The 12,054-nt window shown below is 42.9% G+C and overlaps 1 protein-coding gene across 1 annotated transcript in view; it reads right to left on the bottom strand.

Annotated features, from left to right (window-relative positions):
• The window catches only part of nedd9 (neural precursor cell expressed, developmentally down-regulated 9), a 33,292-nt gene that overhangs the window by 5,535 nt on the left and 15,703 nt on the right, over positions 1 to 12,054 (bottom strand). The window contains exon 3 of the mRNA XM_054763442.1: positions 47 to 145. Coding sequence (XP_054619417.1) covers positions 47 to 145 — 99 coding nt within the window. The remainder of the gene's footprint in view (positions 1 to 46; positions 146 to 12,054) is intronic.

A 12,054-nucleotide genomic window follows, 5' to 3' on the forward strand; every position in this document is an offset into this window, starting at 1 on the left:
TAGAAGGTGCTAATTGTGTTGTGTTAAAAAAAATACAACCACCTACCCCCTGTGATCTACTGGGTGGGACATCGTAGAGGTCCTGCTGGTTGTGCTGTCCTGGGCTGTAGGTGTACAACTGTCCCACTCTGGTGGGGGTCACCACCTGTCCAATCACAGCAGGGGAGGAAACAAACAATCAGAGCTGCTGTCTAAAAATGACACCTGAGCATACGGCAGCATTCAAGACAAATGCTCCCCAATTGCAAACATGCCAGGACTTCTGTGTCTGTTTTGGCCCGCCATTGTTGAGCCTGGTTCTCATTTTCAAGTCCTCGTGTGACCCAGTAACAAGTCAGTGGTTACCGTTGAGGCAGATAGACTGAGACAGGCCAACATGCTCCTTGTTAGATCTTATTAGCAAAGAACATGTCTCAAAAATTAAAAGTAAGTTACAAAAGGTAGTGACAGGGTTCAATTAGCTGTTGGAACCTTAGTCAGCTGTCAACACGTGTTATATTTGTCCCACGTCATGTAAGCCCCATGCAGTACACAGTCGGGTGAAACGGTGAAATAAAACACATGACAGTATTTGTTCTAAGCCATTAGTGGAGTCCGAGCAACATGAACAGTGTCCACAAAACAACATGTTGCATAGTATCACCATTGTGAAGTTAGCTAATTACATATTTTAGTCCTGAATATTTCAACTTCACGCGATTTATTTTCTTGATATTATTACTTTATTCCAATTTTTGCTGTTGTTTATTCATTTTCTTTCATCATATTTTTTAGAATGTGCCAAGAGCCGATTTAACCCCCCCCCCCCCCCCCCCCCCCCCCCCCCCCAAAAAAAAAAAACAGCCGCGGGCCGCACTTTGGCCACCCCTGGTTTGGGCCTAATTGAATACTCGACAAATTGAAACAACATGCCTCAGATTAATCAACGAATAAAATAATCGTTGGTTGCAGCCCTATATGGAATGAATAACTCCATAAGGATTTCCTGACAACAAGAGTTACACATTTTTACTATAATAGACCCAAACGTGGACATGCCTTGTGCGTGATATCCTGTGAAGGCTTCGTCTAGCAAACCTATTGGCCCATTTGAAATTTGTAGGCCGCGCATTGTTCGTATTCCATTGACATGTCGCTGTGAGAAATATCAATATCGAACATGCATCATGTCTGCCAAAATGTGTCACGCGAGTTATAAATATGTGATTCAGTTAATCTTATTTGGGGGAAACCAGGATTTAGGAGGTTAAAGCACTCAAACTCCTTTACATTTTGGTACAGATTATCAGGATAATGACGTGATTAGCGAAAGGAAAGCAAAACATTTTGCCGGCTTCAGCGAGTGACATTTTTGTCTCTCATTTCCCCCCCCCCTCTCTCCTTCCTGTCAGTGCTAATCAGTCCTTCCACACCTCCTAATCCCACTCTTTCCACTCCACCCTCCCCCACACTGCTGCCTCGTATCCCCTAAAAAGCAGAGCTGCAAAACTCCTCGCTGCGTCAGACAGACAGAGGAATTCTGGGAATGTCCTTCCTTGGGCCCACAAGTCCTTTTCCAACGCCCCCCCCATGCTACCGTCGCCTCTCTTGGTTCGTTACCAGGGTTCGAAAATAGGAATCATGCACGTCTTAACAGTGGGAAAGGTCTCCAAGGGGGTATAAGACTTTAGTCACAGTATCCTCTCTTCTTGAGTCATCATAAAGCTGATAGTGAGGGAAATCTCAGCCAGCACAGAGTGGGATTCATGTTTCAGGGAAACGAGAAGAGGGTTAAGAGGGGGGCGGTGGTGGGAGTTTGGACCGGTCTGTTAAAGAGATTTATGAAAAAACGTCAACGGGAGGGGGGGAGGAATGGAAAATAGGAGTATGTTGCTCAGTATGGAAAGGAATGCCATTCAACGCTGGAGTCCAAAGTGAAGCCCATGTGGTTCTAATCAATCCCATTTGAACAAGCTCGAGGTGATTTAAGGTGTTCATTGCCGGCATACCTGTCCACGCATGCAAGGGCTGAAACACACACCGATGGCTGAAATAAACCAGCTGAGGAATAAATAGCCTCCCTGAGCAGTGCTCTTCTCACGCACTGTCGCTCAAAGAACCTCCCACTGCCGGCTCGCAACAGCTACGTTTCCAACAAGCAAGCGATGAAATTAACAACCATTGCAGATTAAAGGAATAGAACAGGAATCTGAGGTCCTGAGATGAACTACAGTAAGTCAAACGTTCTTGTGGCGTTACTGTGTTAGTTAGCAGAGAATTACAGAGTCAACCGCTGATGATGTCATGGACGGGCGACGGCGCTGGGGGACAATGACTTCCTGTTCCACTGCTAACAGGGACGTTTTGCAATAAAAATACGTTCCGAAAACAGTTGGACTGCCGCATTGTCTTAATAACATGGCAAGACGTGCCACATTGTACACTAATCGAGGCAACATTTTTTTTTACGTAAACCAAATCATACTCTAACTGAGGCGCAGGCTAACCAAGGTTCCACTGTATAAAATCTTCTAACGTAGCATAACTATTTCGCTTTTGTTTTGATTACTATGACAGCCTGTTTAGGCAGAAAAATAGGCACCATTTACACAAGAGCAGGGTCTTTTTTATTGGCCTGAGACACATTGTAGAAATTAAATTAAACAAAGAAACAACAACAATGAGGGGGTAAAAACAGCAAAAAGGTGTAATAATAGGTGTTTAATATGCTGTTGTCACCTAAACACAAAGCTAACGCAGAGTTTTGTCTTTAAATACTAAAAGGTCTTTTTTTTTTAGCCTTTAGTATCAAAATGGCCCCCGCATCCTTTGACTTCTCCATATGCGTCCCTCTGTGGAAAACGTTTGGACGTCCTGATGTAAACGTACTAGAGCTACAACAATCAATTGATAATTAATTGATTATCCTATTAAATGCCAACTATTTTGTTTTTTTATTAATTGTTTTTTTTTTAATTTAAAAATGTAAATATCCTCTGATTTCTGAATTTAAATATTTCTAAATTTTGTTAGTCATCCATGAAAACAGACCTATTATTATCTTTGAGTTTTAGACAAAAGAAGATACCCACACATATCAGCTTTGATATTTTCGTCTCTTTTTAGATATGTTTTGGATATGTTGCGGACCAAACCACTCACTGTTTGGTTCATATTGATTTGGCCTGTCTAGGGCTTAACCGATTACTCAATGAAACAAGCTTCAGACTAACAAAATAATCGTTGCAGCCCAAAAACATACACCCTAGTTGGGCCTGAATTATTTGGGCTACCTGCTGGTTATTGTTGTCATTTTTAGGGACAAGCTGTGTAATTATTATGAATCAATTCTTCAAACACATTTTTGTTTTGGCATTTCTATCGTCATAAAACACAAACGCAGCATTTGAAATCATGACGGAGGGAGGACTTGTTCGATCGAGGGTTTACCAATTCAGACTTGAAGAAAACAGTAATGCTTGGTGGAAGTATTTGCTTTTACTCGAGCTGCGGTTCCACCAAGCATTACTGTTCTCTTCCAGTCTGGATTGGTAAACTCTTGATTGTAACGTTTGGTAAAAGGTCACGCTCGCCCTGCGGGTTGAGTCTGTGTGTTAGCGATAAGAGGATATTGGGACTCAGCTGCCACATGCAGATGGCAGCAAGGTGTCTGTATTGACCTTTTTCCACAGGTACATGTCATCACTTCTGAGCAGCACTCATCCTTGCCATATGCGCACTGCTCATTTATTTCCCATCTCCTCCCTCTTGTTGACCCGCCACGCTGTTACTCCAGAGGCGGGCCCGGCACTTAATTGCTGGCAGGGTAAATATTTACCGGGTCCGATGAGGTTATGAGGTTGGTTGTTTTTTGTGGCGCCGGCGGCACCCTTTTTCAGCAGAAGAAAGGGACTCGAGGCGATGACATCACGTAGGGCCCCCGTGAGAGGGAACAAACATTTGCTCCCACTGAGGTGATAGGCTGGAAGGATTCCTTCACGGGGAGGAAGTGTGTTACCAAAGGGGTGGTGGGGGGCAGATCAGGTTTAAAGTGGTGCCCCGAGGAGCCAAACAGATATGTTATGTGTTGCGGTGAGTGAGTCATGGCGCTCCCACTATTTGCTTAGCACACGGGCAGGCTCAGGTTTTGGCAGGTAGGACTTACTTCACTGTTATTTGAGCGATGTCGTCACAACGTCAACAACCCTTTCATGGGCTTGTTATAAACCTTGTTGGATTTTATGTACTGCACTTGTTATCCTTATTGTAATATGAAAACCCGTTGAAGAGAGTTGTAATATTGTGATAATTCTGACATATAGGAAAGTAAAAAGCAAAACTGCCAAAATGTTTTGGTTCTTCAAATGTTAACATTAGCACCTGAGGGTCACCGTGGGCCTTTCTGGCAACCTTTTAGGTAGGGATGGGGCTGATCCAATCCAGTAACGGTATTGGGCACCAATACCAGCGTAATTCACGTTTTGGAATTTTCCAATACCACCTGGGGAGATTTCCGATCCATGCGCCACGCCTGTGCAAACGTAGCCAAACAAGTATCAGCAAATGTAGCTGCCTCCACACATGCACTGCAGCCGCCATTCCCACTCGCAGCGCAAACACGTACACAAGTGCTCCAACTGACTCGTTCACGGCCACACACAACAGTCGGACATCACAAACTCTCAACACTACACATAACAATATCATACTTGCCTGTCGAGAGGAGTTTATGACAGCCTCATATGAAATCACCAATAATGATAATGTGGTGACCCGGAATTGATGTGTGATATTAGTTTTATGTTGTCCGACTGCTCGTGAACTCGTCAGGCTACATTTATAGTACACACACAAGCACGAGTTATATTTATGTCTTAAATGGCTTATTTACTCTTATTATTTCTACTATATTTGGTAATGCAAGTGTAAAGGTGACCATAGGGGTGTTATCTAATGTCTAGAAGGCTCTAATAATGTAAAAAAAAAAAACTATTTTAAAACAGGTTTTCTATGCTGTAACTACGATAATATTCCATTTATAAAGAAGAAATATCCTACTTCAAGGAAATTCAACTATCACGGTCGGTCTGGAACCAATTAAATGTGATAAATGAGGGATTAATGTACTACTACTACTTTCTCTGCACTCCATTAGGTACGCCAATACAACAGCTAAAATTCAGACATCATAAAGATCATTCTCAATGTATTTTTCCTGGAGTTTCATTTCTTATATTAAATCTCAGCTGGTTTGTTGTGGACAGGGAGTATATTCACTAGCTGCTCACTGACGAGTTACGTTTAATTAAAGGCCTGTCATGATAACTGTGTGCGTGTGTGTGTGTGTGTGTGTGTGTGTGTGTGTGTGTGTGTGCGTGCGTGCGTGCGTGTGACTAGATTGAAGAGGAACTCATCATATCACACTTGCTCATTGGTTTTGCAGGCAGCACTTCTTTCCCATAATGGCCTGCTGACATAAATCAACAACCCTAACGAGGCCGCTCACCAAAAGATGGTGACAGTGACACGTCCGGTAATTTGGCAACTATATCGAGATTCACCCATCCATCCCCTCATTCACACATCCTCATCTCTTCCCTCCTGCCACGATCAGTCATCTTGTTGTTCAATGTCGAGAGACACCCGAGGACGCACACACACACACACACACACACACACACACACACACACACACACACACACACACACACACACACACACACACAGGCGCTTGCAGACATCATCCTATGTTAGTTAAGAGTGGAACTTTTACATGACAAATCTCAATATAGGGTGTGTCGGCTTTTCTGAATCACTGTACAAAAAGCAGTGTTCCCCCGCTACTACTTGGAGCTGCCTATGAATGCATAAAACCAATTAACGCCAGTAATTAAGTTATGAATCCTCGAGCTGCTTTGCCATTGTATATCCTAAAGCCCAAACCCAGACCGACTTCTTTAATGAGGAGGACACGCAAATCAGGATCATCTTTCACCCGCTCGCATCAAAGCGTCTTAATCCCTTAGCAACATTGAAAGATGACATGCGGTGTTTTGTTTCTCAGAAAGTCATCATTACATATTGTAATTCCCAGAAGAACAGGCAATACCGTTGAGTGACAGATTACTTTAATGATCCTTTGGTGCAAATCCAAATGGGGAGCTACTTTAAAGCTGTATTAAATGCTAGCATTGAAGTACAAACCGCATATGTCAGCCTAAATAGTAGGCAGGCGGATCAGCCAATCCACAGACAGACACCCCAAAGGTCAAATCACTGTTTGCATTGCCAAAAACTTCCAGCACAGCATTTCCTGTCATCCAGCCCGGCTTTGGTTTATGACTCATTTATGACAGGCGCTGCACTAAACCTTCAAGGGGCAAAGTCCTCTCAGTATGCATACCACAGTGCAGTATGCTTTTGCTACAACTGATTTATGAGCGTACCCCCGCCCCCTCGGTCACCGATTCATCACTGCAGTAACAATGGCAAGCAGGTTGAGTGTCGGCGTGCTCCAGGAAGAAATAACTCGCAAGTGAGATTGTTGTATGGACGATTTGGCTGAGGCAAACAAACAAACCATTTGTTCCACCTAATACCGTTGCTCCCAAAAAGCAGTTTTATCAAGGTGAACGGCACACCCCTCGTAGGCCATGAACTACTGTCAGTCAACTTACTTAAATTGCATGGGAGTCCATTAATCCCTTACATCTTCGCAGTGCTCCTGAATAGATTGGCTGTATCGGTATGACGCAGTGGATGGAGGAAATGCCCATACAAGGAGCACAGCTCATTGGGCAGGAAGTGAGGAATGAATAGGCCGTCTGGTAGGAGTAGATAAGACGCTTGGCTGAGGTCTTTGAACTATGAACCCAACCCATCTTTGAACACCATGACCTCACAGCCTGAGTCAGAACGGGGAAACACAAGGGAATGGGCGGCAGCGAGTGCTGAAACAGACACACCTTTCACAACGCAAGCAGAGTAAGGAAACCATGAGCAGTAGATTCAGGATGAGAAACGAGCCTTGTAGGAGCACAAGGGCCTTCTTCTCTTTGGGTGACCGCCACAGCTTTAGCCCTCACGTGGGCTTCAAGAGGGTCAATCCAGGACAAGGCCCAGCATCAAACCAAAAGGAGAGACCGCCAAACCTCAGCGCGCATTCATACACCAAAGCTCCATGCCACATGAAGAGAAACTAACCCGTCGCCAATTTGAATTTGCAATGTGTAGACCAGAGGACACAATTTGGAGGAAGTACAAACGCATGGTGGTTGGTAGCGAAAGCAAAAACTGGACTCGAGCAACGTTGACGTAAAACTATTTTCGTCGAAGTAGAAAAGGATCTCAATTGTGCGGTACTTCACATGCTAATTTAGTCTATCTAATGTGAATGGATATATTAGTTCTTGCCAAGGTTGCACAAGATGCTCTTGTACATTTATGCAACAACAATCCAGTAAAAACATGAACCAGTACGGAAAAATGACGGAAAATGCTGCAGTATGCACACCTGGGCCAGTAGTTGGCAATGTCCCTTTGTAAAGGAACACTTTGTCCAAGCGCACCAACTGCTTGCTTCCCTTAACCGAAAACACCTATTAACTCCATGTCCGCATAAGGTTTTGGGCGGCAGTGGCTCAGGAGGTAGAGCAGGTGGTCCAGAAACCAGAAGGTTGGCTGTTCGATCCTCGCTGCCTTCACCCAGTCACTGTCGTTGTGTCCCTGGGCAAGACCCTTTACCCACCTTGCCCCCAGTGCTGCCCACACTATAAATGTCAATGAATGTTTGGTGGTGGTCGGAGAGGCCGTAGGTGCAAATTGGCAGCCACGTCTCCGTCAGACTACCCCGGGGCAGCTGTGACTACAGATGAGATACAGATAAGATCCAACTTACACCAAAACGTAACTTACATCGCAGTCTACGAACGGAACGTGTTTGGGGTGTCCCGATACAACCTTTTCGCCTCCGATATGATACCAATATGGCAGCCTTTAGTATCGGCCAGTACGATATCAATCCGATTTGATATCGGCACATCTCGCACATACTTTTATTACCTTTTTTTCAGTGTGGGATGTTAGAAAAGTCTTAATGAAGTGATACTACTCAGAGAACAACAGTCAGCAACAGTCGGTATGAGGAAAAACTCACTTTCTCACACTTTGTGTATGTTTCGGATGTCCGAGGGTCCTTGTGCTGTGGTGCTGCTTTGGATGCTTTGGATGCTTTGGAGTCGTGTTGAACTGCCCCGGTTCTGTGCCGCCGTGGAGGACTTGTGCATGGCGGGTTTTGCACCTGTCTTTTTCGGACTTCGACGTCACTCCTGCTAGCACACGCTGTTCTTCGATCACGTGGGATCTATCCAGGTTGTAGTTGTAGGGTGGTATAACACAATACTTTTTTGTTGATATCCAATATCCATATGGGATCGGGACCCCCGCCCCCCAGAACAGCTACATAACCCGTGGACCACCTCAGACAATCTGTACGGATATTGCAAAGAGGGCTTTGCGATGGAAGGATGAGGGCGTCATCATCATTCAAGAAAGGGGATTATCAGTCTGTATAAGTCTCCTTAGTAATTAGTGTGGGATCATATACTGTACACTTGAACATCTCATCATTCCTCAAGATGAAAAGGAATGTTCAGGTTTTGGGGGTCAGTCCAATAAACCATTATATGCCGATATGATGTAATAAAAATTGTATTAAGGTTTTTCAAAAGTGAACAATTGTAGTGATTCCAATAATCCTCTATATAAAAACATAGTCGAGCCATGCTTATTTTTACTATTGGTCTCTTGCTAAAGAGGAAAAAAAAATCATATTTCATTTTGATGAGTTTTTATTGTTTTCCTTTGCCGTGCTTTCATAATTCAAGCCAGGATCTGCAACCGACTGCCAAAAAGAAACAAAAATAGAAGAGGAATAAAGGTAATTTAGAGGTCGAAGCGTCCCTGATGGTGAAGAATGTTGTCATTTCTTGTCTTCCATTACACTAAAGGCAACCGCTGGACCATTCATAGGTTTGGACAAGAACTCACTTACTGCATAAATCGATTTGGAATTATCAACTGCAGACCTAAAAAGGAATTCTTGAAGCTTAAAAGTCAAAAAAACAACTTGTACCATTTGGCACACCAGCTATACTAAACCCAAAAAACGCCGGACTGACGATGCTTTTGTCCAAGAGTGAGACGTCATCGGAAAACAACAGAGCCTTGTCTGCATTCCTAACAATAGAGAAATACATTTGCATGTGACGCACTTATCAAATCTAACATCAAATTCCATTACGGGGGAATTGTGCTCCCTTTGTGAAAACCACACATTCAAGGAAAAAATTCACATCCAAGGCTTAATATAATCTCTCCAATAACATCATTACTGCACAAAACACACTGTCCGTGTAAGCGCCTTTCATTTTCCATGCTACCATCAGGCTTTTTTTTAATACCATTCAGTTCAATCTTGCAGTGGAAAAGAGGTTGATAAGACTGTCTTGTGTGCGCGCACGTGTGTGTGTGTGTGTTGATTGACAGGTCCCCCTGTCAGCCCCCGGCTCCGCTCGTCTTTATCATTCGTGCAGAGAGTCATACATCTTGTAGTGTTTACCCACTAAAGTGCTCACCTGAGCTCATTTCAGTGATAGCTAAAGTTAATTTGTTCACAGAAAGAAAACACCCTCGGCACAACATATGATTAATATCCGTCCCCTGAAGAGCTGATAAGTGAGAGGTGTTGCGACAAGATAAATAGGAGAATGTTACCTCATCTTTAAAGCCAAGAGGCTCATTAGTTGTGGGGAATCGCATTAGGCTGCTTTGTTAAAATAAGCGTGACCAAAGTTTAACACTTGAGTTTTCAGTCATGTGTAAAAAACAGATTCCTGGGAATGATGAAATAGGACAATAGCATCCATTATGCAACAATGAAAATGAAATGCAATGATGTCATCAAATGCGAATACGTATGTGACTAAGGGCCCATACAAACTAAAAACAGACCTGTCCTTAAGACCGCTTATTTATTTGACAACTGTCAAAACCCTGCGTTATCCCTCACTAAAAAACGCTCATCTGCAAAAAAAAGGCAGTATGTTACATTCAAAACAACAAGTTTTATCTAAGAGCGGATTAAAATCCTTGTCTTTGACCACTCATTTACAAATCAAACGTGTTTTTGCTGCCTAAAACAAATTAGGGATGGGGCCGAACTAATCCAGTATGGAAATTTCCGATACCCCCTGCGGAGATTTCTGATCCATGAGCCCGTGTCTGTGCTTGTCAGCAAACGTAGCCAAAAGCGTATCAGTGAACGTAGCTCTGCAATGAACTTATGCGCTGAAGCCGTCCTCCTCACTCGCACCGTTCACACACACACACACACACACACACACACACACACACACACACACACACACACACACAGTCGTGGAAAAAATGATGAGACCACGCTTGTTTCTTCAGTTTATTGAACCATTTTAATGCCTGGTACAACTGAAGGTACGTTTGTTTGGACAAATATAATGATGATGGCAAATATAGCTCAGAGTTTAATTTAAGAGCTGATATCTAGCAACTTGCATGGTTTTCTTCATAATAACCAAAATTTTGTAAGTTCAAAAGTTTCAAAAGTTCTTAGTGAATAGCGATAGCATTGTACTGCCAAACACTGTAACACTTATGAGCTATTTTTGTTGTCATTGTACTTTTTGTTGTATCAGGCATTAAAATGAACACGAAACTGATGAAGCAAGAGTGAACTCATATTTTTGTTCACGCCCACAGTCACAGACTTGTATATGGGGCTGCCACGAACGATCGTTTTCTTAGTCAAGTAACCGGTAAGGCCCTAGACGGACCAAATCAATATGCAATTAGTGGTTTGGTTCGCAACGTGTCCGAAAAGAGGCACAAATGTCGATCACTGTTTTCCTAAGTCAAAGCTGATGTGGGTGAATATTTTGTTTGCCTAAAACACAAAGATCACAGGTCTGCTTTCATGACGGACTAAGGAAATGAAAATGTATTCACTTTCCGAGGATGAAATCAGAAGATATTCACATTTTTCAATAAAAAAAGCTTAATCAAGTACCAAAATAGTTGTCCGTTATGTGAAGCGTATGGGTTGCTACAGTATCATACTGTCCTGTAGAGAGGACTTTACTACAGCCTCATTAAACAAAAAAAACAATCATAATGATAATGTAGCAACCTGGCAGTTATGTGCGATGTTAAGACTTCTGTGTTGTCCGACTGTCTGAAGCCGTGAATGTGTCAGGCTGAGCGCTTACGTGTGTGTGTGTGTGTGGCGCTGTATGTGTGGGCACAGCTACAGTACGTTCGCTGATATTCTTCTTACTACATTTGCTGATATTTTTAATGTGGAGCTCTGGTATTATATACTCGTATCATACTTTTATCATAGCCTACAGTTTCCAAACGCTAATGCTGAATGGAATATGAAGATGGTTCCAAGTAGTACGTCTAAACATACAGCATGTCATCGTCAACTACTGGCCTGGCATGCGCATTACAGCGCTGTTTGATGTTGCCATTTTACTAGGATATTTGTTTTGTAATTCACCCTCAACAAGGCTGACCATGCTCAGTCAGAACGAGAGAAGTGACTATTTTTCCATTGCTAACGACATTACACAGTCTAAAACATTTCATTTATTTTCACAATATAGCTTTTCGCCGGTCTTCTTTGTGTGCTTTTATGCGCTATATTTGAAGGCAGCCCACAGAGATAAATTACATGTTGTGAAATATATAAAATGCAGCAATAAAACAACTACAGCTATGACTAACTATAGTGGCTATATTGTCAGCGACCAAGCTAAGCACTATGTGTTTGCAAGTGAGCCATAACCCAACAATTAAATACAGTAAAAAAAAAAAAAAAAAAAAAGTATTTTGAATGCAGCTGGGCCCCACCAAAAAAGTGCAGTTTTTCTTTTCCCTTCACTGACCTGATTCAGTGAGCCTCTGTGGCTTAGACTGGCTCTGCTGCACACAATGAACAGCTAAAGCCCAAACGGGAGCCCTTGCACAAAAACACTACCC

Source organism: Dunckerocampus dactyliophorus, chromosome 20 (assembly GCF_027744805.1).
Source record: "Dunckerocampus dactyliophorus isolate RoL2022-P2 chromosome 20, RoL_Ddac_1.1, whole genome shotgun sequence".
Classification (NCBI taxonomy): Eukaryota; Metazoa; Chordata; class Actinopteri; order Syngnathiformes; family Syngnathidae; genus Dunckerocampus; species Dunckerocampus dactyliophorus.